We start from the raw sequence: 27,986 nt of genomic DNA on the forward strand, positions 1-27,986 counted from the left end.
GTCCTCAGCAGTTACAGCCCATGTTTCACTGCCATGTAGCATGGTTGTTCGTACGCATGCGTCATACAGTCTGCCTTTTACTCTGAGTGAGAGTCCCTTTGTCGCCAGCAGGGGTAAGAGCTCTCTAAACTTTGCCCAGGCTATTCTTATTCTAGCAGCTACACTTTCAGCGCACCCACCCCCACTACTAACTTGGTCGCCCAGATAGCGGAAGCTATCGACTACCTCTAGTTTTTCACCCTGGAATGAGATAGAAGTTGTTTCCTGTTTGTTTGCAGTCTTTATTGCACCTGAACATCTGCCACAAACAAAAACTAACTTGCTAGTTAACCTGCCTTTGATGTTGCTGCACCTCTTATGTGTCCATAGCTTGCACCGGGTAGTGAAATGATATGTAATGTTAAATGTGCATGAATGATGGAGTAGAAATGAACTCACAGGAATCAAATGTAATGTGCAAAAGACTGTTTTGAGACAGCAATGTGGTTTTATATATAAGATGACATAGATGAAGTATCAAGGTGGATGGAACATGTGGAAGATGGAAAATTAAGATGATATGGAACAAAGTGGTGAAAACTGATTGCAAGATGAACTCTAAGGCATTAAAGGGCTTGTCATTGTCAATATTGGTTTCAAATTTTGGCACATGGCTAGGAATTATGGGGAAGGAGGTAAGTCGATTACATCAACCCCAGTGCTCAACTGGTACTTATTTTATTGACTTTGAAAGGATGAAAGGCAAAGTTGAACTCGGTTACGTTCGAATGGTGATTTTTATGTGCCACCAATATGGGTGACAGTCAGGCGGCACTTGCATTGGCCACGCTGAAATAGTGCTTTTTGCATGCCATTGGCATGGATGCCAGTCAGATATATGAAAATATGCTTTAGTTTCAGATTTGCCTTGGTCTGCAAATTCTGTGATCAAAGATGTTCAAGTACAGTGTATCAAGGAAAACATTGTGCAATTTCTCTTTGTGTTCCACTATTTTCAGACAATAAGATAATTTGAAGGAAATATGGTAGTTATTTCTAGTAGCTGGAGTAGCTACAAAAGCTTTCTAGTTGCTTCATGATGTTATTTTTGTTTATCCAAAAGTCAAACAACAGTGCAGAGGTTCTCTTCACATTTCTTTTTATATACTTGTGGGAGAGTAGACAGATCATATACTGTAATAAAAGAAATTATGGAATGCGAGCGATAAACAGTGATGTGTATAAATGCAATGTTATTACCAGTTCAAATATGCTTGTGGCATGTTCAAACCTGTAAACTTGCTATTCACTGTTCTGTCGTGGAGAAAATTTCTCACTGTAGTCAAATGGTGTAAATACACTTAAATCAGCTTGCAGTGCCACCTACCCAGACTGTGAGATGCTAGCATTTTTAGAGTGGTTATCTCCTCTTCAGTCATAGAAACCAAACAGTGAATTGACAAGAGAGATTATCCCTCTCATTCTATCCTAGTCATCATACAATGACTGATAGCATCAATCGGCAGCTCACTGTAAACAAATTATGGAGTGGGAGCGCTAAGCAGTGACATGTATAAAAAGAATGTTATTGCCAGTTCCAATATGCTTGTGGCACGTTTGGACCCTTAAGCAATTTGTTTATAGTGAGCTGCTCACATTGGAACCTTGTGGATGCAGGTTTAGTCCCTCTGCACAATTCCTTGGACAAGTATTATCTACTATAGTCCCGGGCCAACCAATGCCAGGTGAAGGAATTTGATGGAGAGAAACAATGAAGAAACCTGTGTCTTTCTGTCCATGTTATCTAACAACCAGTGTTGTTTTATTTACATCCCTGTAATTTAGCATTTCAGCAAAAGAGACAAACAGAATAAGTATGAGGCTCATGCAAGGCTGCAGTGCAATGACTGAAGCAAGTGAAAGACTATAAAAACATATGGATATAAAAGTCATTTAAAATAACTTTTTGCTTTAACAAACAGAAACAAATATTAGGAGTTGAAAGATTACTCTTCAACTTCCACAAAAGAACAACTGTTAATGGGTGCCACCCAGCCATTCCTCATCACTGGTTGTACAGTTACTGTTAAATTGCAACTCTGCTGTTCCTCTTGTAGTGAGTACACATGCTTGCAGGTGATGCTCTGTCCAACAAGTTCCGGTTGTTTATTTGAAATTGCAATATAAATGTTGTAGTAGTGTACCAGTGACAAATCAGTACAGTTCCAATCTATGATGATCTGCCGAAAATGAACCATGTGTTTGGCTTGTAAGTCAGTGATGTTGACAGAATATCTTTGAGACTCATTGATAGGAATGACCTGAAATAGTAATGAAGGTAGGCAGTGAGATAGGAATTGATAAATACGCTCTGAGAAACAAGCAAAAAAGGGACAGGCAGGCTGAAAATGTATAATAATTCAAAATATACTAAACTAAAAATTATATATTTACTTATCTAGCTAGTATCAGTAAAGACTGATACCTGGTATAAGCTAAAGGAATATTGATGTTATAGGACATTCTAGAAATGGAACTGTGCCATTAAGTTGACAGCATACAACTACTAGGACATTCTAGTTTTAAACTAATTTTTTAAAACTAAGTGTTATATTATAGGTTTTAGAAGTTATTGTTACTCCATACATGATATTTATAGTTTCTTAGGGGTACTTAATTAGAAGGGCTACTTATATAAAAGCCCTTATAAATGCTAATATCAGGAGGGTAGAGCACTTTAAGAAAGGGATAAATCAAGTAACTTCTAAAGATCATTTCAAACAATATTGTCATATTGTATAAAGTTAAAATTTAGGGTAGTCAAGAAGATTATTAAGAATGGTATTATAACAAAAGGATAAAACTTCTTTGAATACTTTTGAGTATATACCAAATTTTACCACAATAAAGGGAGGAAAAGAAAATTGCATAGAATTAATTTAATATTTATACATATTATTTATCTAAATATTAACTTATTAGATGGTATCTATGGAGATTGATCAATTGGATTTAACTGGTATTTAATAAGGGAGCACTGAGGTTAAAGAACATGTTAACTATATACTAATTTAATTAAATTGAATTATTTTAAGTTGTGGAGATACCGGTATTGTCTTATATAAGCTAAGTATGAATTAATAGGGGTACAAAAATTAGATTTATTAAAGGCTATTATCAAGTATGTTATGTTCATGTCAGTTATTTTCTTACTCCACTTCAACCGTAGTATCATTTAAAACAGCCTCTGTATCAGCAGGCATACTAATAGCTTCCATGCCAATTATATGCACCGGCATATACGGATTCTTGCATGTTGGCAGAGGGAATTATTTGTTTCGCCAATGTAATTTTCTTTGCAGTTTGGGAAGGTAATGCAGTATTTGAGCTTTTGCGTTTCATTGAACTGAAATCTGATATTGAACACTTCAACCGCCACCACCAACTTATAGAATTCTTCAGCAATAAAGATTTAAATGATGAATCAATAGTCAGAAATAAATTCCACTTCATCCCCTATAAGGGAAGGACAAATATTTAGATATATATAATATATATATATATATATATATATATATGAGATCAAAATAAGCAACAAGGATATCCAAAGTACGATTGTTTCATGCTACTCCATTTATTTAAGCAATGTGAACATTACATCAAATTTAAAATGCAGAGCAATCCTCAGCTGCACAAAGATATAGAAATTTACAGAAATTACATTTCAACAGAAGGACATATTTTTATAACTACATTTAAACTCTCCAAGTAGAAAGGAAGAATGTATGGTCTGGCTAAGTCAAAATGGTTTTTTGTATTCTTCCTTTCTACTTGGAGAGTTTAAATGTAGTTATAAAAATATGTCCTTCTGTCAAAATGTAATTTCTGTAAATTTCTATATCTTTGTGCAGCTGAGGATTGCTCTGCATTTCACATTTGATGTAATGTTCACATTGCTTAAATAAATGGTGTCGCATGAAACGATCGTACTGCATTAACTTTGGATATCCTTGTTGCTTATTTTGATTTTAATCACCTTATTTTGAAATTGTATGGATAATACCATACTTAATTCTGGTGCCTAAACTTAAGTACCATATTCACCTTGAATCTCTCTCTCTCTCTCTCTCTCTCTCTCTATATATATATATATAGGCGGTGCTCCAGCATGGCCACAGTCAAATGACTGAAACAAGTAAAAGAGTAAAAGAGTATATGTAATTGTGTGTGTGTATATATATATATATATATATATTCGAGAGGGTGCTTCAAAAGTTCCTGGATGGAAGTGTATTGGGAAAGGTCTGGTTGGAGATCCAACCTTCCTAGTTCTTTTGCAGGGCTTAGAAAAACTGAAGGGCCACTGCAATAAGTGTGTGAATCTGAGAAGGGAACATGTTGAATAAAATTAAAATTATTCAATCTTCTTGTATTTTCTTTAACCAAAAGCCAGGAACTTTTCAGCCCACCCTTGTATCAACGTTATCGATGTAATGTATTTTACTATTTACTTCAAGTGATTATGAATGCAGAAATGTTGATCTTTGCTATTGTGCCTTAACTCTTGTAATAATGACAAAAAACAAAACTTACATTAATTATTATTATTATTATTACCTGAATTTAAGGCAGTGAACTGGCAGAATCGTTAGCACACCAGGCAAAATACTTAGTGGCATTTCATCTTTCTTCATGTTCGAAGTTCAAATTCTGCTGAGGTCAACTTTGCCTTTCATCCTTTCAAGGTTGATTAAATAAGTACCAGTTACACACCGAGGTCGATTAAATAAGTATCAGTTATGCACTGGGGTCGATTAAATAAGTACTAGTTGTGCACTGGGGTCGATATAAAGTGAATCATCCCCTTCCCCCAAAATTGCTGCCCTTGTGGCAAAATTTGAAACCATTATTACCTGAATTTGACCAAGTAGAAAGCCAAAAGGTTCCATTGTTTTCTGGTATAATCCAATACTGATATCAGTCAGTTGACATGGACGTTTGTTCTCTTCCACCAAGAAATAACTAAAATTGAGAGGAGAGAACCAAAACTTTAAAAAGTCTGCACTGTTTTTAAATCAATAATGGTGTTTTCTTTTGAAATTGTCATTTCTACCTCAAAGTACTATCTATTATGTTTTACAGAAATTATATATATAATTATGGTTAAGAAATTCATTTCCTAATGATATGGTTTCAGTATAGCACCTACTATAGTGTTAGTCCAAGAGTGGATTTAGTGGAAAGAAACAGAGAAATTTGTAGTATGTATGTATGTACACACACACACATATATATATATATATATATACTGGCCGTTGCCAGTACCGCCTGACTGGCCTTCGTGCGGGTGACACGTAAAAGTACCCACTACACTCTCTGAGTGGTTGGCGTTAGGAAGGGCATCCGGCTGTAGAAACTCTGCCAAATCAGATTGGAGCCTGGTGTTGCCATCCGGTTTCACCAGTCCTCAGTCAAATCGTCCAACCCATGCTAGCATGGAAAGCGGATGTTAAACGATGATGATGATGATGATGATGATGATGATACACACATATATATGTGTGTCTGTGTATATGTTTGTGTTTCCTTGTCTTGATACTGTTAGAAATAGGTGTCACTGTCACAAAAGTGGTGTTCTTCATTTCTTATCTTCCATGAAATATGCCCATCCATAGAAAAAGATTATCTTATTTGGAAACAGGTGAGGATTGGCAACAGGATGGGAGTATTGGAATATGGCTGCAGAAAATCTATCTCAATTAATTTTGTCTGACCAAAGTAAGCTGGAAAAGTAAACATTGAAAATTGATGATTATGATATATATATGTATGTATATATATATATATATATATATATAGACTATTACTAGTCAGTCGATCATAAAGTAGCACAAACTGGTGACGTTTGGAATGTTTGAATGTGTAATTTGTGTATATTCACCTGAAGAAAACGTTTTTATTTCACATGATGCAATACCTCTGTTCATCAATTAAAAAATTCGTTGGAAACAGCTGCAGTGAATGAACCATTATCCATCTGTTGTTATTCTTATGCCTATACATAATAATGCCAATACACACACACATGTACACATCATTTTCATATTCATAATTCCATGTTTGTACAGATCTTAGAACAACTAAAGCAATAGAAGTTTTTGTGGATGAGTACTGAAAATCGTAACTTAAAAGAATGACACAGGTAATTTAAATTATTACATCAATCAGTTTTGATTCATGAAAAACCTATATTTCTCAAGCTGTTTTAAGATGCAACACACACACACACACACACACACATATACACATACACACACCCACACACACATATACACATACACACACCCACACACACACAAAGAGCTTCCTTCAGTTTCTATCTACCATGTCCTGCGATAGGGAAATTTTGCCTTGCTGAAAAAAAGGAGAGAGTTGGTGACAGGAAGGGTAACCAACTGTAGAAAATCTGCCTTGACATATCCTGTCTGACCCATGCGAGCATGAACAAGTAGACTTTAAATGATGATGATGATGATGTTAACTTTTAAACTATTTCTCATACAAGAATTTTTCTTTTAAATCAGATTTACACACAAATGTACCTTTGAAGCATATAAGATAAATATCAAAGAACAATTAAAAATCTGAAAACAAATATCAGTAAAGCCAATATTATACTAACTGTTGTTTCCAACCATTGGATCCATTTTCAGGAAGAAGACAGATATCTGCATTTTCAAGAATCCTCTTCACTTCACTCTTTTGAAGTTCCACTGGATAATAATGTGAACCTGCCACAAAAATGACTTTTGTTTGTTTACCGTCTTTTCTAGTGAATGTTAGTTGCAGGCTCTCCTGTCTGATGGGTTCTATTAATGGTTTCACACAATAACTGACTAATAATTTCTTATTCACTGTCACATTACAATGGAAGATACTGGAAGATTGTAATAAATAAAATACAGTATGAATTCATTAATGGTTCAAGCAAATGAAATGTATAATTAATACTTAATCAAAGGCAACTCTTGTAACTATCAAACCCTATCTTAAATTCAATCACCATTTGCAGAATTAATTAATTTTTTCAATAAATTCCAGAGATTCATAAGGATTAAGTTTCCATCCAGTTTCTGTAATGTTATAAAAGTGAGAGAAATTGCACAGAGGATATACTACTTTTTTTCATTGCATATTACTTTATCATAAAAGCTTAATGTTTTCCTGATGCCTAATATCAATTGCTTGATGAATTTATACAATGTAAAATTAAATATACTTTCCTTCACCCATCAAATATCAACTCCAAAATATGACCACATTACTTCTTAACAAGGACTTTACTGTAACATCTAGGACATATACAAAAATAGCCTGCCCAACTAAATAACAAGCCTTCGTTCATTAAAATACTTTAACCCCTAACTCACCAAATGTATTGTATTCTCCCACAGTGTCTTCTGCCACTGCTACCTTACTCATTTGGATCGATAAACTGTGTACCACTAAATCAAAATTCAAGCCTACTTAATTTCATTACTGTGACAGCTGTTACTTGGACATGGTTATGTCCAGGAATGAGCTGTCACTTGAACACTTCTGAGGTGTGTGTGTGTGTACAAAAAACCTGCATGTTAGTGACATATTTCACATAAGTTGTGGGCTAGAGACTGAATCTTTGCCTGACATGTCTCTCTGCTCCTCAACTCATCTTCATAACACCCACCCCTCTACTCTTTTCACTGAGACTATTCACTCAGCTGGTATAACTCTATGACAGTCATTTACTTTTCATCTCACAATCTCATTTTCATTCCCTACCATCTTATTTTCCACTGAAACTCTCCCACTGCTTATGCTCATCCTCCTTTGTACTTATGACCCTGTCCCTAATATTGTGCATCTCTTGCACACTATCCACACTCCACATTACTTATGCTGCCACCTCACACTGGTGCCATGTAAAAAGCACCCAGTACACTCTGTGAAGTTGGTGTTAGGATGGGCATCCAACTATAGAAACTGTGCCAAAGCAGACTTTGAAGCTTGGTGCATTCCTCTTGTTCATTGTCTCCAGTCAAATTGTCCAACTCATGCCAGCATGCAAAACATGCTAAACAATAACAATGATGAATTGAGAAAAAAACAAAACAAAAACAAAACTTAAAATAAGCTAAAAGAAATAATTTGTTAGGTTTTTGGTTTACTTACCCCTGGTAAGTGGGGAATTACAATTGACAAGTTTTCCTTGTGTGATATTCAGTACATCACCTCTTAACTACCACAATGATATATATCAACTGAACAATCATGTGATATCTATTACCTTATAATCAATGTGGTGTCTATAACTTCAACATTTATGTAATAGCTGTTATTGGGGTACTTGTGAGATATCTTTTATCTGGATGCTTAAGATATTACCTGCACATGTAACTCTGACTTCCTGGAACTGGTTTTAAAATTTTCAAGCAACCACCACCAATAAAACCATCCTCTTGATACATTTGGGAAAAAACTTCATCGTTAAAGCTCAAAGAAGTTTGGACTTGTTGTATCTGTTGCATTCCTATACTGATCCATTCTTTATTGGAAAGGCACTGTGGAAGAAAAGATATTCTTTCATTCAAAAATGCATTGAGAAGGGAAAATATTTTTCCAAGGTGAAAACCTACATCTTTTCCCTGCTTTAAAAAAAAAAAAAAAAAAAAATATCAGGGTGTATTTTGGGATCTGAAGTGTTTTGGGTTTGGCTTGTAATTTTGTTTCTTGAACAATAGTACAAACATTGCGTATGTTGACTTGTTAGGTCGCATAAAGGTGCTTTTCATGCGATGTAACATTATGTTTAAATTTTTGAGTTTTATTTATTTATTTACAGGCTGTCTTCTGGTTACATTGACACTTCCTGTGAATTTAATGTGTGGAGGGCATATATTCAGTATGAGGCTATGGATGCAGCTAGTGTGGGTCACATTTTCATGTGTGGGAGTCAAAAAATCAGAACAGTAGATAGGAAAAGACTACTTTCAAGATTCTTTATGTCACTCAACTGTTTAAAGAAAACAGATTAAAGAGCTTACCTTTCCATTTAGAAAGTATTTATGTCCATAGCCATGGCAGAAGGAAGTTGACAATGGCAAAGAAGATGGGCCATGTACTGAACATAAGGGATGCAGCAGAGACCAAAACCTAAATACAAAGATATAACACAAAAAATATTATCATCAACAAATCTTCAGAAGTCTAGGATATGATTTGAACCTGTTAAGAGAATGAGAGAGAGAGAGACAGACAGACACAGATATATAGAGAGTCATAGTAACTCAATCATAATATTGGTTTCAAATTTTCGCCCAAGGCCAGCAATTTAAGGGGAAGGATAAGTTGATTACGCAGACCCCAGTACTCAACTGATACTTATTTTATCAAGCCCAAAAGGATGAAAGGCAAAGTTGACTTAAGCAGAATTGAAAATCAGAACATAAAGATGGATGAAATGTCATTAAGCATTTTTCTTGGTAACAATTCTGGCAGATTATCACCTTAAACCAGTCATAGTACTGAGAAAGAAAAACTTGGATGATACAATATCAAAATTTATCATTGTATCACTTCCTTAGTAAGGAAATGTAATATTGAGAATCCAGATCTCTTAGAATTTGTAATTGTTATGAGTTCATTTCCTTATTTGGAAGTTTAAGAATCTCATTCCTTTATCAAAATTTGTAATTTTGAGAAGATCTATACCAGTTAGAATTTGATAAACTGATGATTTCATTACTTTATTAGATGTTGAAAAAACATTTTGAAGACCTAAATTTGTTGAAACTACCAAAATTTGTCCTTTTATGAGATGTCAACAAAGGTAAAATATATTAATTTTGTAGCAGGGCAGTCAAACTATTTTACCCCTGTGTAACAATACACTGGTACTGAATTCCTCTGCCCTTTAAAAGCTAGCAGCAGAGGAATGCACATGATGACTCCCACATGACAACTTTCATTAGCCACTGGAAGGTTAACATGCGATCATCAGCTTTCCAGTGACTTTGGTCATACGGAACACCAGACTGACTGGTTACTTATACATTCACTTGGAAACAACTTATTGCATTTTCTCTTTCACACAACACATGGATTTTTACTGCTTATTAGTGAGCTAACTCTTTTCTCTGCTAGCATCACTCCAGCAGATTGTTATTTCTATCGACGCACACATCCTTATACACAAGTTAAAATCATAATTACCTTTGTTTATTTGTTACACCGTGTTATCCTCCCTTTAAATAAATCTGCATTGTGTTAACCCAAAACAATGCCTTCTGATAATTACATTTTCTCACTAGGAACAACCTCTCCTACTAAATTGGTGAACAATCCTTTCTTATTAAATTGGTGACCCTGCTGTTAGAATATTCCATAATGGACTATTCGCAAAACAAAAAATATAGAAAGAAAACCGACGTTGGAGATTTGCATGTAACTCACTAGGGAGTAATTTCAATTTTAGTTTTGACTTGCTGTGTCAATCATGGCTTACGACTTTTGGCAACCTTGTTAAAACTTTTTCTTTTGCTATTCACATTCTTTTTTTCGCCGCAATATTAACCATGTGGTCAGACTTTTGATGGCTATGCACACCAACTGCGCTTGCCACAATATTCAGACTTCGACCTTTGACAGCTATACACACCAACAGTACCATGGCTTCAACACTAATTTCAAATCATTCCTGCAACATCTTTTGTACAGCAACCAACTTTGTAGTCTCATACAGCAAATTTCAGTCACTCAGAGCACCATACAGATGGACGACACTTCAAACAACTTCTTAACCTGAAATGTGTTGTTTTTCACCAACCATGCATTTCTTAACAGCATTCATTGGAACACTTATTCAATGTTTTCCTGTTTCTTCTTTCACATTTTTCAGCCTTGCCATGACCTTTTCTGTTCCAATTTCTTTCTGTTCATTTTGTTGCATTTTTCTTGCATCTTTTCATATTCTCATGTACCCTACTCAGCACCTCATCTTGCACAGCTTTCGCTGGGGGATACTGCATCAGACTTTTCAATCGGTGTTGTTTCACAGTACTTCCAGCAGTTACACTTACACATTATTCTTTGCATGTTTCATTCTTCCTGTATTTAATGCATTCTTCATACAGCCTCTGGAAGCAATTCACCACTCTTGCAAGTTTACAATCCGTCAGCCTCTGCAAGCGATTAACCACTCTTGTGGGCTTAAAGCTCTTGTCTCTGCAAGTGACCCACCACTCTTGCAGATTTAAAACTCTTTTGCCACTGCAGGTGACTCACTGCTCCTGCAGGCACATTTTTGGCACTGCTTATGTCCTAGCAGCCAACAGCTTCTGCAAGCAACCCACCGCTCTTGCAGATTTAAAACTCTTTTGTCACTGCAGGCAAAATCTTGGCACTGCTTATCTCTCAGCAGCTAACATTGCACTCTCACACTTTGACTTTCACATCCTGTGATTTCCAGTTTTCTGGACAGTTGCCATCACATTTGCACATCAGGTTTTGCTTGCTCTGTCTCATAGAGACCACCTTCCTGGACAGTAAGCTATGAAGAACTTCCTTCAGCTTCCTTTTTACTATTGTATACATTTGTTTTTGTTTTCCAGGACTCCTTTTTATCCTTACATATATGTTTGTGAATATTCAATATATTGCTTATACCATTTTCCCCATTATCAGACGTTCTCTGATCTTGAACTTTGCTTGGTAATTTTTTTTTGCCAGACCTAGACTGTTGTTTGCATGCCTCTGTAGCAAACTCATAAGAGGCGGAGAGAGAATGTAAGTCCGTTTGCCCAAACATGAGAAATTATTGATTTCTCATTGGTTGAAAATTACTGCCCATATACGAATTCTGAACTTCGTTGAAGAAGTCTTTCGCAGGGTACGGTTCTATGATTCGTGTATGAGTAGTTATAAAAACCCTGATTTTCGGTAAACTCTCCAGTGATTGTTGGGTTGCTACTAAAATCCACGACACTCACTCAAGTGATCGTTGGGTTGTAACTCAAATCCATGACACTCACCCTCTTGAGTATCGGCTAATATTTATGCCATGTTCAATACTCAAATCCGACAATATTAGTTAGTATAAAATTTAAGTCGTAATTCTCTACGACGAAATGACTTTATTTCTAACTGTTCTATAAATGCCTAAAATGTACATAATAAATTAATGTAGAAATTTAATTCCTTTTACTTCTCGTTTCTTTCAACTTGTTGAATTTATTTCTGTATATTAATGAAACTGTATTTTTTTTATGTGTAATGGTCAAAAAAATATCTATATCTTCAACATACATGTACGTATGAACGCACGTTCAGTGTCTTGGTATGTATACATCATAACATTTACGCAGCCTAAACTAACAGTTATGCTTAGTGATAAATACTTATAATTAAATTATAAGTAACGAGATTATCATTATAGCTTTTAATTAAGAAACAATAATATTTGTTATAACTTACGATCGAAAACATTGTAAATAAAGATATAGTATATCTCTCAATATCTGACCTGTTATCACACATAAAACCTCTTTGTTTATAAAGTTCAAATTGCTATTGTTTTGTATTTTAATGTGTTCTTAGCGTGCTACAACCCCTGGCTACCTAGAGTCTGGGGGAAGGGTATCTGTTGCAGGGCAGTCAAACTATTTCATCCATGTGTAACAACACACTGGTACTGCATTCCTCTGCCCCTGGATTTTTACTGCTTATTAGTAAACTAACTCTTCTCTGCCAACATCACTCCAGCAGATCATTATTTCTATCAATGCACACATCCTTATACGCAAGTTAAAATCATAATTACCTTTGTTTATTTGTTACACCATGTTATCCTCCTTTTAAATAAATCTGTGTTATGTCAACCCCAAAAATATACATTTTGATAATTTCATTTTCTCACACTGAACAACCTCTCCTACTAAATTGGTGAACAACCTTCTCTTATTAAAATTCCATAATTTATAACAGATATCTATATTATAATGGAGAAAGCTGCTTATTAATTAGGTATGAAACAGTTACTAAAAGAAAGCAATTATTAAAGGCTTGACCATCTGGAAATTATTTTATAAATTCAAGTTCCAAGAAATTTCCTGTAATTTTGCTTTTTGAAGTTTATTGAATATTTGAACTACAAGTTTTTCACAAATTTAGATATTTGTTGCATTCACTGCAGAGTATTTAATGTTTAATAAACTCAGGAAGACCTGGGATGAGGTGGTGAACCACGACCTTCGAACATTAGGCCTCACCGAGGCAATGACTAGTGACCGAGACCTTTGGGAATATGCTGTGTGTGAGAAGACCCGGCAAACCAAGTGAGACTATAACCCGTGGCCTTTGCCAGGGGTGTAGCCAGCCCACTTATGTGTACCTTTCCTTCATTGGACACTAAACTCTGCTTGCGAAGACCTGTTGAGGCAAGTGAAATCGAAATCAAACCAAATTTGATGACTGGCACCCGTGCCAGTGGAGCGCTAACAGTACCATCCGAGCATGATCATTGCCAGTGCAGCTGTCTGGCTTCCGTGCCGGTGGCACATAAAAAGCACCATTTGAGCGTGATTGTTACCAGCATCGCCTTACTGGCACATGAAAAAACATTTGAGTGAGGTCACTGCCAGTGCTGCTGGACTGGCTCCTGTGCAGGTGGCACGTAAAAAACACCATTTGAGCGTGGCCCTTGCCAGTACCACCTGACTGGCCCTTGTGCTGGTGGCACATAAAAGCACCCACTACACTCTCGGAGTGGTTGGCGTTAGGAAGGGCATCCAGCTGTAGAAACTCTGCCAGATCAGATTGGAGCCTGGTGCAGCCATCTGGTTCGCCAGTCCTCAGTCAAATCGTCCAACCCATGCTAGTATGGAAAGCGGACATTAAACGATGATGATGATGATGATGATTTCTTGCAGGTAAAATTTTCCTATTCATTTGCAACTGTCTCTCACTCTCTTTTGCCTCTATTTTCATTAATAATAATTTAATATATATTCATTTCAATGTTTTCATTTGAAGTTTTAATTCACTATTTGAAAAACCCATAGTTTATTCTATACACGTAATGTAAAAGAATTATTTATTGAATTAATGAATGCTATTAGACAAAATAATAGTATAACTTTGAGGCTTTCTGGAGTTAGTGAAATGAATATTTTTGATAAAATGAACATTTTTTAATATACCAGTATAATTAAAAAAAAAATATTAAGTGATTTTGTTAGTATGGCTGTTTGGAATGCTAAAAGCCTTACAATAATAACTATGTGATCACTGCTATTTCTGGCACACTAAACTTAGTTGGGTTATCTTGAAGTTTGTTTAAAGTAGAGATATATTACAACAATAACATAAATTACTGAAATAAATATTTACTAAGCAAGTGAGTTTTTTTTATAAATTGACGTTTACAGGAAAATTTACTTTCTGAACTTTCTTTTATTACTGAATATTTCAAGTTCACAAATTTAAATATTCAGTACAAGACACTTTTTAACAAGCTCTTATTTATACAATTTTTTCATTTCATGTTTAATTTGTTCATTGTTTGCAATGTTCTCTCCCCACCTTCTCTCCCTCTCTCTCTCATACACACACACTGTCTCTCTAATATAAATACACACACACACTCCAGGTTTGATTTTGTTATTACACAAATATCACATTAGAATTTTGCAATTCAACATGGGGCATCCGAAAAAATATGCAACAGAAAAAGAACATTTAGCAGTGCTATAGGTATTAAAATATTTCTGAGATTGCTCCTATTTTTTTTTTGCACACTAAACGTAGTTGGACTACCTTGATATTTGTTTAAAAAAAAGAGATTATGACTGTGATAAAATAATGAAAACAATATTTACTAAGCAAGTAAGCACTACTATACAAAGAAATAATTAGACGTAAAATATCATAAAAATTATTAGAATTGGGAATTGAATGTGAAAATATTATCAAGTGTTGAGCAGAAAACTGCCTGGAGGGCAGTCTTTCTGCTAGTATTTTATAATACTTTCAGGCATAATTCTTTTACCTGATTTCATTCTGAAGAAAGTTTTTAACACTTTGGCACTCAAAAACCCAACCATTGGCAAAAATAGCAGCTGACAGTCCTACATCACGAATTATTTTCAAAGCCTGTAAAAGTATATGTGGTAAGTTCAATAACTTGTAAAGTTACACAATGGCATTAATGAAGGTTTCTGTTTTCAAGTAGTGTATCAATGCATGTTTTTCTTTAAGTAGTGTATGTATCTAGAGCAAATCTTTGTAAAAGATTGACATTTTCCAAGCTATGATATCCATAGGAGGAGTGAAACTCAGTACCATTTGCTATTAAAACACTCATCAATTTTATAGCATTGCTATGAGCCAATAAGAGAGTCTTTATGTGGTTAATTGATCTACAAGAAATAGAAACCAAATATCCTTCAAATTTTACCCTGCCATAGTGAAAAAAACAAAACAAAACATTGATAAGGTAGTCACAAGTATACAGAAATATGGAATGGTTATGATTGAAATATCTTTGATCATAGGTCAACTCAATCAGGGCTGGTATGGGAGTTAAACAATAAGAACAGCATTACACTCTTTATTCCATAATGGAGCAGTACCCTTTGGCTTTACACACTTTGTCACAGTTATGGTCATAGCAGCTGTACCACCTCACATAAACTTTAGCTTTTTATTGCTTTCAGTCACTGGACTGCAACCATGCTAGGGAATCACCTTCAAAGGTTTTACTTGATCATCTCAACTCCAATACTTATTTTAGTCATTGTTTATTAAATGGTTAAGTTACCTTTTGCTATATAGGGACACAACTTGTCTCAGTGGTTTATTGATATACAATTACCAACAAATGCATGTACGTGTGTGTGTGTGTTTGTGAATGTATATACACATAACAGACTCTCGCACAATTTCTATCAACCAAATTCCACTAGCAAGACATTGGTTAACTGGGACTTAGAAGACACTTGACATGCAGTTGAATCAAGCCTAGAACCATATGATTGCAAAGCAAGCTTCTTAAATACAGGCTATTCCTGCACCTATGTGAGAACAGTTTAATGTAGTTCTTGTTGGAACTCTGTGCAAGTTTGCAATAGTATGTATTTAAATAAATTTCTAGCTCTAAAGAAGAAACTTAGTCTTTGAGATGTAGTTTTGGCCATTTTATTGATCTATAGTTGTTATGAAAACATCAGAGATAGTTAAAACTAACATTTGCAAAGTTTGAAGGTTGTATTGATGAGGAGGAAAATTGTAATCAAAGAGTTCTAAAAATGTTTCCTAAATATGTATAATAACCGTGTCATGGTATTCTTCAATGAGTCTAGGTTGTCATATCCTGTTGGGGATGTTTTAAAGATCTCTGTTCATGGAAATGGCACATGATTTATCCTTTTAATACCAACCTGTCTGAATCTGCTCCTGGTTCTTTTTGTATTAAAACTGATTTAAATTAAAATATTCCATCAAAATTTCATGTTAATCTATATTCCAAACATCAGCTTAAGAACAACAAAGTTATTTTAATAATTTCTTCATTATTTTCAGGATTAACTGAAACGAGTGCAGTAAATTTCAGTGTAAATATGGAAAAGAGTTAACACAAGGTGCCATGGATTGTTTATAAATGGTGCCTATAGAAAGGCTATATAGAGTCAGAGTGATATCATTTGCATAAGACAATGTGTGAGAAAGTCATTTATATACAAAAGGAAGAATGTGGCAACCCTAACCCTAACCCTAACCCAGAAGCAACCTAACTGAAAACTTGATTTTTTTTATGTAACATCAACAACATTGCTTTAGCCAAATTGTTTAAGGGTCACAGACCAGACCATTGGCAAGTTACAAATGAGAGCAAGTCTTCAGTAGATATGATTTTATAGAAACTAAACTGATTGTCACTGAGCTGGGAGAAAAATTTAGAGTGTTAAAGGAAGTGGCCATTTATAACAGTTTCCACCACATTTGAGATACTGATAGTGAGCGCAATAGGATGGTCACAAAATTAGAAAAGTTATGCCTTTTGGGGGTACAGAACAAATGTCATGTGTTTCTTTAAGTTGGAATAGATACTTATAGAGTGAAACAGTTAAGAGTTTGATTATACATCTACAATAAAACACAGGTTATTTGAATAAACTAAGTTATGATGATTTGTGTGTAAGTTATGATGATTTGTGTGTAAAAAAAATATTCTTAAATGACATTTCCATTAGTTGGAGAAAGAAAACAAAAATGTAGAAACACTTGTTATTGACTCTCTAAGAAAAGAGAGATAATTTCAATAATTTAGGAATTAATCTCTTAAAGATAATTTACACGTTTATTGTAAGGTAAGATTGATCTTTGTTGGGAGGTAAAAGACAACTATAGAGATGTTTTGGGGCTATCATATTTTATGCTTAGCCTAAAGATATTATCTTTCCATTTTACTATTTTTAACAGTAATTCAAAATATCATTTTAAATAATGAATTAGCCATAAGCTAAGGACTGAGGATGCCATACTACACTTCTCCAGTAATATTTACCTTGTTTGAACTGTAACCACCACCACCATAACAACCACGTCCAAAGACATCAATTCCAACAAATACATCATACATACGATCTTTCTGGGTGCAAATTTTCTTGGTTCTCTTTAGACCCTCTTCGTTCCAACAATAATTCAGGAATATTCCATGACACTTGTCAAAGAATAATCTGGAAAGAATAAAGCATAAGTTTATAGTGGCATGGTTCTTTTTCTTCACAGAACATAAGCAAAAACAATTCCTCCAAAATTTAAAGACATTTGAAAAGAGGCCATATTCAAAACATGTTAATTAAATAGTGTTCTTAGTGTCTCTAAAATTCTTATGTTTCCCTACAATATCTGTTTAAAGCTAGATAGACTGAGCTAACAATAGTTTCAGGGTGTAGCTTACAGACCTAGTGAGAGGTTACAAACAATAAGCTCTTTTATTGGTAGTGGGCACTTTCTCAATTCATCCAGCTGATTCTAAAGGTGACATACTTTCTGGTGAATAAACCACTGTCCAGAAACTGTGTAGTAGTAAACTGAATTTACTAACTGAGTGAATGAAAAAAACAAAAAAAAACAAAAAAAGGCTCTTCTGCACTTACTCATTCTTTAAATTAAGCTCGTTCTGCCAATTCAAGAAGCCATCTTTCGTGACACTATCATACCAAATGACCTTTGCATGTGGTATAGCATCTGACATCATTGTACTGAGGCATGAAACAAATCCCGCCAGTTTTGGAATGTCCTCTAACTGTCAAGCATAAGTGAAAAATGTAAAAAAGAACATGACTAAATATTAATGCATAGAATCAAAGAATGAAGATAGGTTTTTGATTTTGTTTTGTTGTGAGATTTCTGGAGGCATCCATTACACACTATTCAAGTCCACCTTACTTTCCTCCCTTATGAGAAGTACCAGGTACTATGACATCAAGCTGATAAGGAACCTCCTCTGTAGCTTTTCCATTAGATAGAAATAGCAACCAAATCTTCTTTAATTCACACCCTTCCTTAAAAAACATGTAATACTACCTTAGTTAACGTAATGTTACATACATGATGGCTAAAAAAAAAACTGAGATGTTCTTGGTTGGTATGATTTTGATCATAAGTCTGCTTAATTAGGTACAGGCCTGGGACTAAACAACAGAAGAAATACAACATATGCAGAAGGCTGTGTTTCATGAGAAATTACTGCATGCTATAACAAACAGTATGGTTAGTCCTTACCCAGAGAGAAACACAGAATATCTGGAATATTGGATCTGTGAGTTGCATCCAGTTGTTCAGTTAATTATTTATATGCTATTGGTTTGCTCAGTTAGAACACAGCAAGGATGTATCATAACAACACTGGTGTACATGTGTACAATGCGTTGGATCTGTGGGTGGTATATCTGACCAGCTATCCATGTGTTATATGTCAGCTGGAGCAGGATTGACAAGGATCTACATAACAACACCAACAGTGACTTTAAATGTACAGAGGTGGTGACATTCTGTGTGTGCACATGTGTGTTAGTACATGTGTGTATGAAGGAACATGGCCTAGTGGTCAGGGTGTTAGGCTCAAGATCATAACTCATGGTTTCAATTCTTGAACCAGATGGTGCATTTTATCCTTGAACAAGGCACTTCGTTTCATGTTATTCCTGTCCCCTCAGCTAAAAATGAATACAAACATTGCAAGCATGGTCTTGTGTTATCAGTCGCATGTTTCAGAAACTGAGATAAGCTGCAGCTTAATGAACATGTAGGCACAAAACGGATTTTAGCTTTATTCATAAATACACACACACATGTATAATCTTAATGTTTGTTTTAATGTTCAGTTATAATAAAAGCAATTTTACATTAATCCGATCGGTTACTTCTCTATACTTTTGTAGAGTACAGCTAAGCCATCATTGATCATCCACTTTCCATGCTGGCATGGGTTAAATAGTTTGACTGGAACTGGTAAGCTGGAGGGCTGCACCAGGTTCCAATCTGATTTGGTATGGATTCTATTGGCTGGATGCCCTTCCAAACGCCAACCACTCCGAGAGTGTAATGGGTGCTTTTTACATGCCACCAGCACAAGTGCCATTTATATGACATCAGCAATGGCCATGACTATGATTCTATTGGTGCCATTTACATGACACTGGCAAAAGCCATGACTATGATTTCATTTGCCTGATGAGTCTTCTCAAGGACAGCATATCGCCAAACATCTGTCACTTCTCATCACCCCTGTTAGGCCTAACATTCAAAGATTGTGCTTCGCCACCTCATCCCATGTCTTCCTAAGTCTACCTCTTCCATAGGTACCCTCCACAGTTAGAGCTCAGCACTTCTTTACACAGCTGTCCTTGTCCATATGCATCACATGATCACATCAGTGCATCCATCTCTCTTGCACACCACATCTGATGCCTCTCATGCCCAGTTTTTCTTTCAAGACATTTACACTCTCTCGTACATGCACACTGACAATGCACATCCAGCAAAGCATACCAGCTTCATTTCTTTTAAGCCTACACATATCCTCTGTGGTCACTGCCATGGAGCATGGCTGTTCACACACAGGCATCATACAGTCAACTTTTCACTCTGAGGGAGAGAACCTTTGTTACCAACACACATGCACACATATATATATAAAGAAAACAGAAAATGGAGATAACATTGATGAACAACAATTGGTTTGCATCAATTATTATTAAATAATAATTTACAAAAAGACTGCATCGCATCTAAGAACTGTTTCTGCTGCCAATGTTCTTTGAAATTACCATTAGGATGCTAAGAGAATATTTATCTAGTTGGTAATAAAACCGATTTGAATCATGGAGCTTCATCAGAGTGGAAAATAAAGAAATAAAAAGAAGAGACAAGAAAAGAAGAAGGAAAGTAGCATCATAATGGTGATTCCAAAGAAAATTGGCAGCAGAAACAGCTGTTAGATGGGATGCAGTCTTTTTGTAAATTATTAATAAATAATAATTGATGCAAACCAATTGTTGTTCATCAATGTTATCTCCATTTTCTGTTTTCTTTAAATTGATTCCATATAAACTCCTGTTTATTCTTGGCTTTACCTATAGTTTATGAGCATAACAGTTTTGCCCATGTTTAAATATAGGTAATATACCTGTAGGATTTTGGATACTTTTATCCCTTAGACGGTTATTTTAACCTCTAACTGAACGAACCTTATATATACATATATATATATACACCGTAAAAACCCATGTAATTTACTGAACCAATCCAAGCCAACCTATTCTGAGCTAATCCAAGCAAATCTGATATTATTAGCCAATCCAGACCAATTAGTGTTGATCCAGAATCCAAGCAGACCTGAGTTTAGTCTATCAAAGCCAACATGAGTAAGCAATCAGAAGCCGATGATGATATATATATATATATATACACCGTAAAAACCCATGTAATTTACTGAACCAATCCAAGCCAACCTATTCTGAGCTAATCCAAGCAAATCTGATATTATTAGCTAATCCAGACCAATTAGTGTTGATCCAGAATCCAAGCAGACCTGAGTTTAGTCTATCAAAGCCAACATGAGTAAGCAATCAGAAGCCAACTTGAGATGAGTTCAATTAAAACCAGCCACTCAAAGCCAATCTGAGTAAACCAACCAAAGCCAAATTGAAATCAATCAATCAAAGCCAGCCTTAATAAATCCAAGCCAACTTAGCCAAAAAACCATTCTGATCTGAACCAATCTATACAAACCTGGGCTCAGCCAATCCAGATCTACTTGAACTGAACCAATACAAACCAACCTTAGTTAGGCTGAATATATTTAGAGCTGAGTCATTACAAGCCAAAATGAGTACAGCTGAACTGAACTGAATAGATGTTAGCAATCAACTCCTGACTTCAAACAATCAAATTAAGCAGACATGAGTAACATACCTGGATAACATTTTCAATGTTTAGCAACCAGCCATCAAAGTTGTAAAACTTGGCTATTTCAACTAACTTTCGTGCAGCATTTTCATAACTTTCTTGTGAATATAATAACTGCTTACAGATTTCAGCTCCTTCAGAGTGTTCAGTAATCACTGTGCCTGAAAGAAGATGTAAACCATTGTCCAGAGGGAAGAAGATTTCATATGTAAAAAAAGAAAAGAAAACAGACCTCATTCTTATTTTAAGGTAAGGCTTAGCTTAAGTTTTATCATATTAAGAGGATGAGAAATTTTCCAAGATAACATGCTTTGATAGTGTAGTGATAACATACTTTGATAGTGTAGTGATAACATATTTTGATAGTGTACTATGAGATAACATACTTTGATAGTGTAGTGATAACATATTTTGATAGTGTACTATGAGATAACATACTTTGATAGTGTAGTGATACCTATTCACAACACCAAAATAGTGGTAGGGAACGTTTTTAGTATCAAGAGCAAACAGCATAAGCATAAGAACCTGCAGGGATACATCTGTACTAAAAGATAAATCTTTCATCATCATCATTTAACATTCGTTTTCCATGCTGGCTGGGGTTGGGTGGTTTGACAGGAGCTGGCAAGACCAGGAGTCACACCAGGTTCCATTGTCTATTTTGGCATGGTTTCTACAGCTGGATGCCCATCCTAATGCCAACCACTTTACAGAAAGTACTGGCTGCTTTCCATGTAGCACCATCATCAGTGCTTTTTACCTGGCACCATTACCATTGCTTTTTACATGGCACCAATACCAGTGCTCTTTAGTTGGTACCATCACTGGTGTTTTTTTTTTATGTGGCACCATCACTAATGCTTTTTGTGACACACATCCCCAGTGCTTTTTATGTGGTAACAGTACTAACAAGGTCACCAAAAGAAAGCCCTCAACTGGGAGGTGGGGAGTGGTACTGAGGTGGTGTGGCTTTGTGTCAGTTGAGAGATCTAAGGTATAGAGGGGACAGATATAAGTGTTTTTAATTTTACAAATTCATAATTATGCAACTTAATGCTTTGGTTTTAAGACTGAAATGTCTTGCTTTACATATGGGCTTATACAGAATTTATGAGGCGGTGGTTTCAAATTTGGATGGAGGCACAACCACACCTGCTTCTGATTTCTCTGCCCTACTGATCTATGTTAACAATTATAACAAAGAATAAAATGCTCTGGTGAGAAACTCAGTGAGTACACATAGTGGAATTGACCTCATGATCTCGGAGAAAATAAACAAATACTTTAATAATTCAGTTATCTGTCTTGTATACCTTCAAAGAGTAAGAACAGATTTACTTGCTTTGATTTTTTTCTACAAGAATAGAAAGGCACTAAGTAAGATGTCTAGCTTCACAAACTACATATTTAGTTGCTGTTTAACTCTCAGTTTATCAGATGACAGGAAAGATACATAGATACTAGCATTCAGTTGATTGGACTTACCTAGAATGGGAACACGGTTACAATGAGCTGAAGACACCCAGCCTACTGGTGGAATGGTGATGAAGTGGTGACTAAAGTACACAAACAAGTCCAAATACTGCCAACTGAAGAAACGATAACCATCTTCTTTAACAACATTCTGAAGATACCTAGGTATAGTAAATGAAAGGGTAGCACAGTGTAGTAGTGACAGTGGAGGTGGTTATGATGGTGAGTACAACTTGTATGCTAAGCTCCTCTTTTTCTCCATTTGACACAAATTCTAATCTATTATTATTAAGGCAGTATACTGACAGAATTGTTAGTGTGGCAGACAAAATATTTAGTGGCATTTTGTCTGTCTTAACACCCTTATTGTCTGTCTTAACATCCTTAACATTCAAATTTCACGGAGGTTGACTGCACAGGTACAATTAACACTGAAATATACAGAAAATAGACTCCACCAAATGCCAAGGGGAAAAACTAGAAGTAGTTGAGAGCTTCCATTACCTAGGTTGACAGAGTACTCATGAACATTTATTGCCTATTGTTCGGTAGAGTGTTCCTCATCAACACCGTATAAACATCTGACCCTCAAATACCCTATCTCATCCCTTGTCCTTAGCTGCTGCTACTACAACTTCTTTTTCTCATGATCTAATGAAGGACCTAGTATATAGTCTTGACCTAATAGAAACAGCAGCCAAACCTCCCTTAACTAATATGCATTCATTTTAAAAATGGAAGGATACATTAGACAATGTAGTCATAAATATATCAAAAGAGTGGAACACCTTTGATCATAGGTTGGTTTGCTCAATCAGGGGTCACGTTGGGTTACACTACAATAAATATTTGTTCCCCTCAACTAGCTGAAAACCCTCTCACTCTTTCTGTGTTTCATCTCACAGATCCCACATCAAACATTTTGCTGAATCCTTTCTCTTCAGAAGTATCAACTGTCCAGAATTATCCTCTCATCCATATCTTTTCCAAATGTTTTACACTTAGCAATGTTCAAAGTGGATATTAACTGCATTGGTCAAACTGGGAAGCAAAGAAGCTTGCAAAGGTCATGGTCACTGCCTCTCCTCCTCAGACTAACTTCTAAAAAGCATCAGAAAAAGAAATGAATTATTGACCTCTGAGCTATAAATTCAATGAACAAAGTGAGAGAGAAACAAAAATAAATAAATGCATACATACTTGTCTTCTAAATAACCTGACATCATGTCATGGCAGACCAAGGTGAGAGGTCGGCTAGGATAGCAAATACGAGGCAACAGGGGCTGCTTGGACACACATACACTGTCAGAACCTTGAGTCCATTCTAGTAACTGCTGTAGGGTTGTAAGTGGTGAACAGATAGGAAGTGCATTTTCATAAGCTGTTAGGAAAATACAAGAATGAAGTAGAAGTGCATTGCTTGATAAAGCAGTGTGTGTGTGTGTGTGTGTATGTGTGCTGTTAGTATATACATATATTCATTAATATATGTAAGATATTGTGTGTAGATTTATGTCAACCATATATGGTATAAGGAGAAAATACCTAAGGACACACTGTGCATGAATTTATAAATGATAAGGCTGATGTTAGCATATTTGATGTAGTGAGTTAATAAATGTTAATGCAAGAAGAAAGAATTCTTAGCATTAATGAGCCATTAAAAGAAAGTTAAACGAGACAACCCTGGAGTTTTAGTAAACTAGAAATAGGCTTAGGGAATGCCACGAGTAGTGAATCTTGATAGTATGGAAATTCATATTTCAGTATTATTAAACCTCTTCAGTGAAGTTAATCTATCAGACAATGATGACTTCACACATACACATGTGCATACACACACACACACACACATATTTAAAAAAAATATATTTTAATTAGAATGTTTCATTGCCTTTCTTGGTTAGTACTGATCATTAAGCTAATCTTTATTTCTCCTTATTACAAATGTAATTTTCAATCAAACTTTTTTGGCTTATGACATTAAGCATGTTAAGTTTATTACACAGCTGAGACAGTGTTAACATAATTTAGTAATCATTAACGCTCTAATTAGAAATAAATGTGTAGTGAGAAAAAAAACAACATTCTTTTCTACTCTAGGCACAAAGCCAGAAATTTTGGGCAAGAGGGCCAGTCGATTAGATCGACCCAATACGCACTGGTACTTAATTTATTGACTTCGAAAGGATTAAAGGCAAAATTGACCTTGGCGGAATTTGAACTGAGAACGTAAAGACAGACGAAATACTGCTAAGCATTTCGCCCGGCGTGCTAATTTTTCTGCCAGTTCGCCGCCTTGGAGAAAAAACAATATTAAAAGATAACAAGTATTATTTTAGTTAAATATGGGAGAAAACTCTGAACACATTTCAATCTTAGTCTTTTAATGCCTCAACCTAAAAAATATTCCTAGGTATATACAGTAGTATTCTCTAGTTCACATGGGGAAGTAGCATAGCCTAATAATACTGAAACATGTCCAGAGTTGTCTCCAACACTTATTGAAATTGTTAAAACATTATTTACACACTGATATTTAAATAGCAACGTCCAAGGTGGTGGTCTAAAAGTATTATGCAACGAAGTTGGTGAGTTTGGATAAGTTTGTATGTTGTGGGGAGAACTTCAGTTTCAAATACCGAGACTTCATTACTATATGTATGTATTTACTAATGCGTGGATAGATTGTGGCAGAGGGAAGGGACGGTCGATTCATTCAGCTAAAAATGCTTCAAGGAGGTGCCCCAGCATGGCTGCAGTCTAGTGACTGAAACAAGTAAAAAGTAGAAGATAAAAGATATCCATGTGTAGAGAGTGTGCGTGTGTGTGTATACATGTACAAATATAAGTTACAAGTAATAATGATGTCTGATGGTACATATGTTTAGTGCCCACTTTCCTTCCCTGCCTACACTCCAGCTTTAAGTATAATTTTAAATGTAAGGGTGGGTATGTGGGTATTTTGAAAATACCTCAGAATGTGACGACTGTGCCCTGCATAATTATGAGTTGCCCTTTGGCAAGGCATAGCACCTGTTCAGCAACCCTGCCAGGGAAACAGCTGTCATGGGACTGCAGAATGGTGGATTGTGAAGAGATAGTGGAAGAACTTAACTGAGTCAACGGTTCTTCTTAGATTAATGTTGAGCAGAGAAATCCTAGAAGATCAATGGTCAGGATCACCAAGCTCTATCAAGAGAGTAATTGCAACGCATCCATAAGGGCAGTGTCCATGGTTGTGCAATCAGCTACTAAAAAAATTCACTTTGACTCACACTCCAAGGCTCAGAACATTCACATCCTGAATGTTCCGAGCCCTCTCCCCACCCCCACCCCCGTTCGCGAGTGCGCATTTTTTCTTCATATTCATTCCCAGCAAGTTGTTTTACACCTATTACACTAATTTTATTTCGTTTTTGAGCTCGAGTCAAACACTATAGTTTAGAGGCCATGAACTGACGATGTGAATGTTCCGAGTCCTCTCCCCACTCCCCTTCGCAAGCGCGCGTTTTTTTTTTTTTTTTCATATTCGTTCAGAGCAAGCTGTTTTACATCTATTACACTATTTTTCTTTTGTTTCTTGGCTCCGGTGAGGCGTCTCGGAACATTCAAAATGTGAATGTTCCGAACTCTCTCCCCACCCACCCCATTCGCGAGCGCGCATTTTTTTTTCCATATTCGTTTCCAGCAAGTTGTTTTACATCTATTGCACTAATTTTTTTTTTTCGCTTTTGAGCTCGGGTCAAACGCTTTAGTTTGACCGGTGCGCCTCCCTACGGACAAGTCTGGCAGACTATCAATAGACAGCCCACAGAACTCACGTCAGTAGCGTGAGAGAAGTTGCATAACAGGAACATGAAAGAGTGGAAAATATAACAGACGCACGTACATAACAATACAAACCCATACACATAAACACACTCGAACGCACACACACACATACACATGAATATGCAGAATACAGACATACACAAGCACACAAACAGACAAAAAAGAATGCAGTTCCAATAACGGGGAGAGTCAACATCTATTGATAAAGTTGTAAAAGCAACGAAAATTTTGGAAGAAACAAATAAGACAATATAACTCTCCCCAGACACAACATAGCTAATTTAATTGCCATGCAAATGTCGACCTGCGAGATCATGGGGATAAAAAAAACTTACCTCCAGCTTCCATGGCAAAGAAAATGACGTATAATTATAAAAATATATTATGAAAATGGGAAATATAACAAAAATAAATGAAGTATGCTAAAAATTAGAAAGATTCATCTACTTTTAAATATTTTATACTAAAAAATAAAACAAACTGAAACCGAGCACTCGCTTATGTAAACAAACACGTTGGACGATACAAGGGGCGGTAACTTACAAGTGGGATGGGACAAGGAGCGGTAACTTAACAGTCAAGTATTAATGATATGAGGACCTCGACAATATCGTTTGTAAATTCTTGATTGTTTCTAATCAGATTTTTTTACTGCGCACACTAGTTAGGGTTAGGGTTAGAGATCTGACCGACAGATTAAAATTTTTGGATCTATTTTAAAACGGGGGCGCCAGTTTTCATTTATGTTTTATGTACTGTTTTTGGTACGGAAAGACTTTCAAACTTCGTATACTTATCTATTTTGGGATCTATTTTAAAACGGGGGCGCCAGTTTTCATTTATGTTTTATGTAGTCTTTTTGGTACGGAAAGACTTTCAAACTTCGTATACTTATCTATTTTGTGTTATAGAACAGAAAAATATTTTTGTATTCGAATTTATTTCATGTAAAAAATTGTCTTATTTCGATAATTTCTACTAATCACTGACATCTATTCAGTTGAAAACAGTTAGCGCTGTAACGGTGTATATCGTATTAATCCCCTAACCCTAACCCTAACTAGACTGTTAACCGTAACCCTAACCCTAACTCTAGAATCCGAACTCTAAAATTGTTACACACAGATACGCACAGCGTAATTTATTATATAAACAATATATGCGTATAAATTACGATTAAACCGGAT

General features: G+C 35.6%; 1 protein-coding gene across 2 annotated transcripts; it reads right to left on the reverse strand.

Moving 5' to 3' along the window:
* Window positions 1-1,916: 1,916 nt before the first annotated feature.
* Window positions 1,917-27,335, reverse strand: LOC106879857 (cytosolic endo-beta-N-acetylglucosaminidase). Of its 2 annotated transcripts, none has more exons than XM_014929573.3 (12): window positions 27,135-27,335; window positions 24,166-24,346; window positions 22,978-23,126; window positions 21,496-21,650; window positions 18,174-18,322; window positions 17,579-17,750; window positions 15,062-15,165; window positions 9,063-9,171; window positions 8,404-8,579; window positions 6,662-6,916; window positions 4,893-5,001; window positions 1,917-2,300 (listed from the first exon to the last, which is right to left on the reverse strand). In XM_014929573.3, the coding sequence occupies exons 1-12, from the start codon at window positions 27,145-27,147 to the stop codon at window positions 1,986-1,988; spliced, it is 1,887 nt and encodes a 628-aa protein (XP_014785059.1). In that variant the 5' UTR covers window positions 27,148-27,335; the 3' UTR covers window positions 1,917-1,985. The 2 variants fall into 2 exon arrangements, with proteins under 2 accessions (XP_014785059.1, XP_052824294.1); XM_052968334.2 differs by lacking the exon at window positions 27,135-27,335 and adding an exon at window positions 26,084-26,305.
* Between the last annotated feature and the right edge of the window lie 651 nt (window positions 27,336-27,986).

The sequence above is a fragment of the Octopus bimaculoides genome, chromosome 5 (assembly GCF_046866305.1).
Source record: "Octopus bimaculoides isolate indiv1 chromosome 5, ASM4686630v1, whole genome shotgun sequence".
Lineage (NCBI taxonomy): Eukaryota > Metazoa > Mollusca > Cephalopoda > Octopoda > Octopodidae > Octopus > Octopus bimaculoides.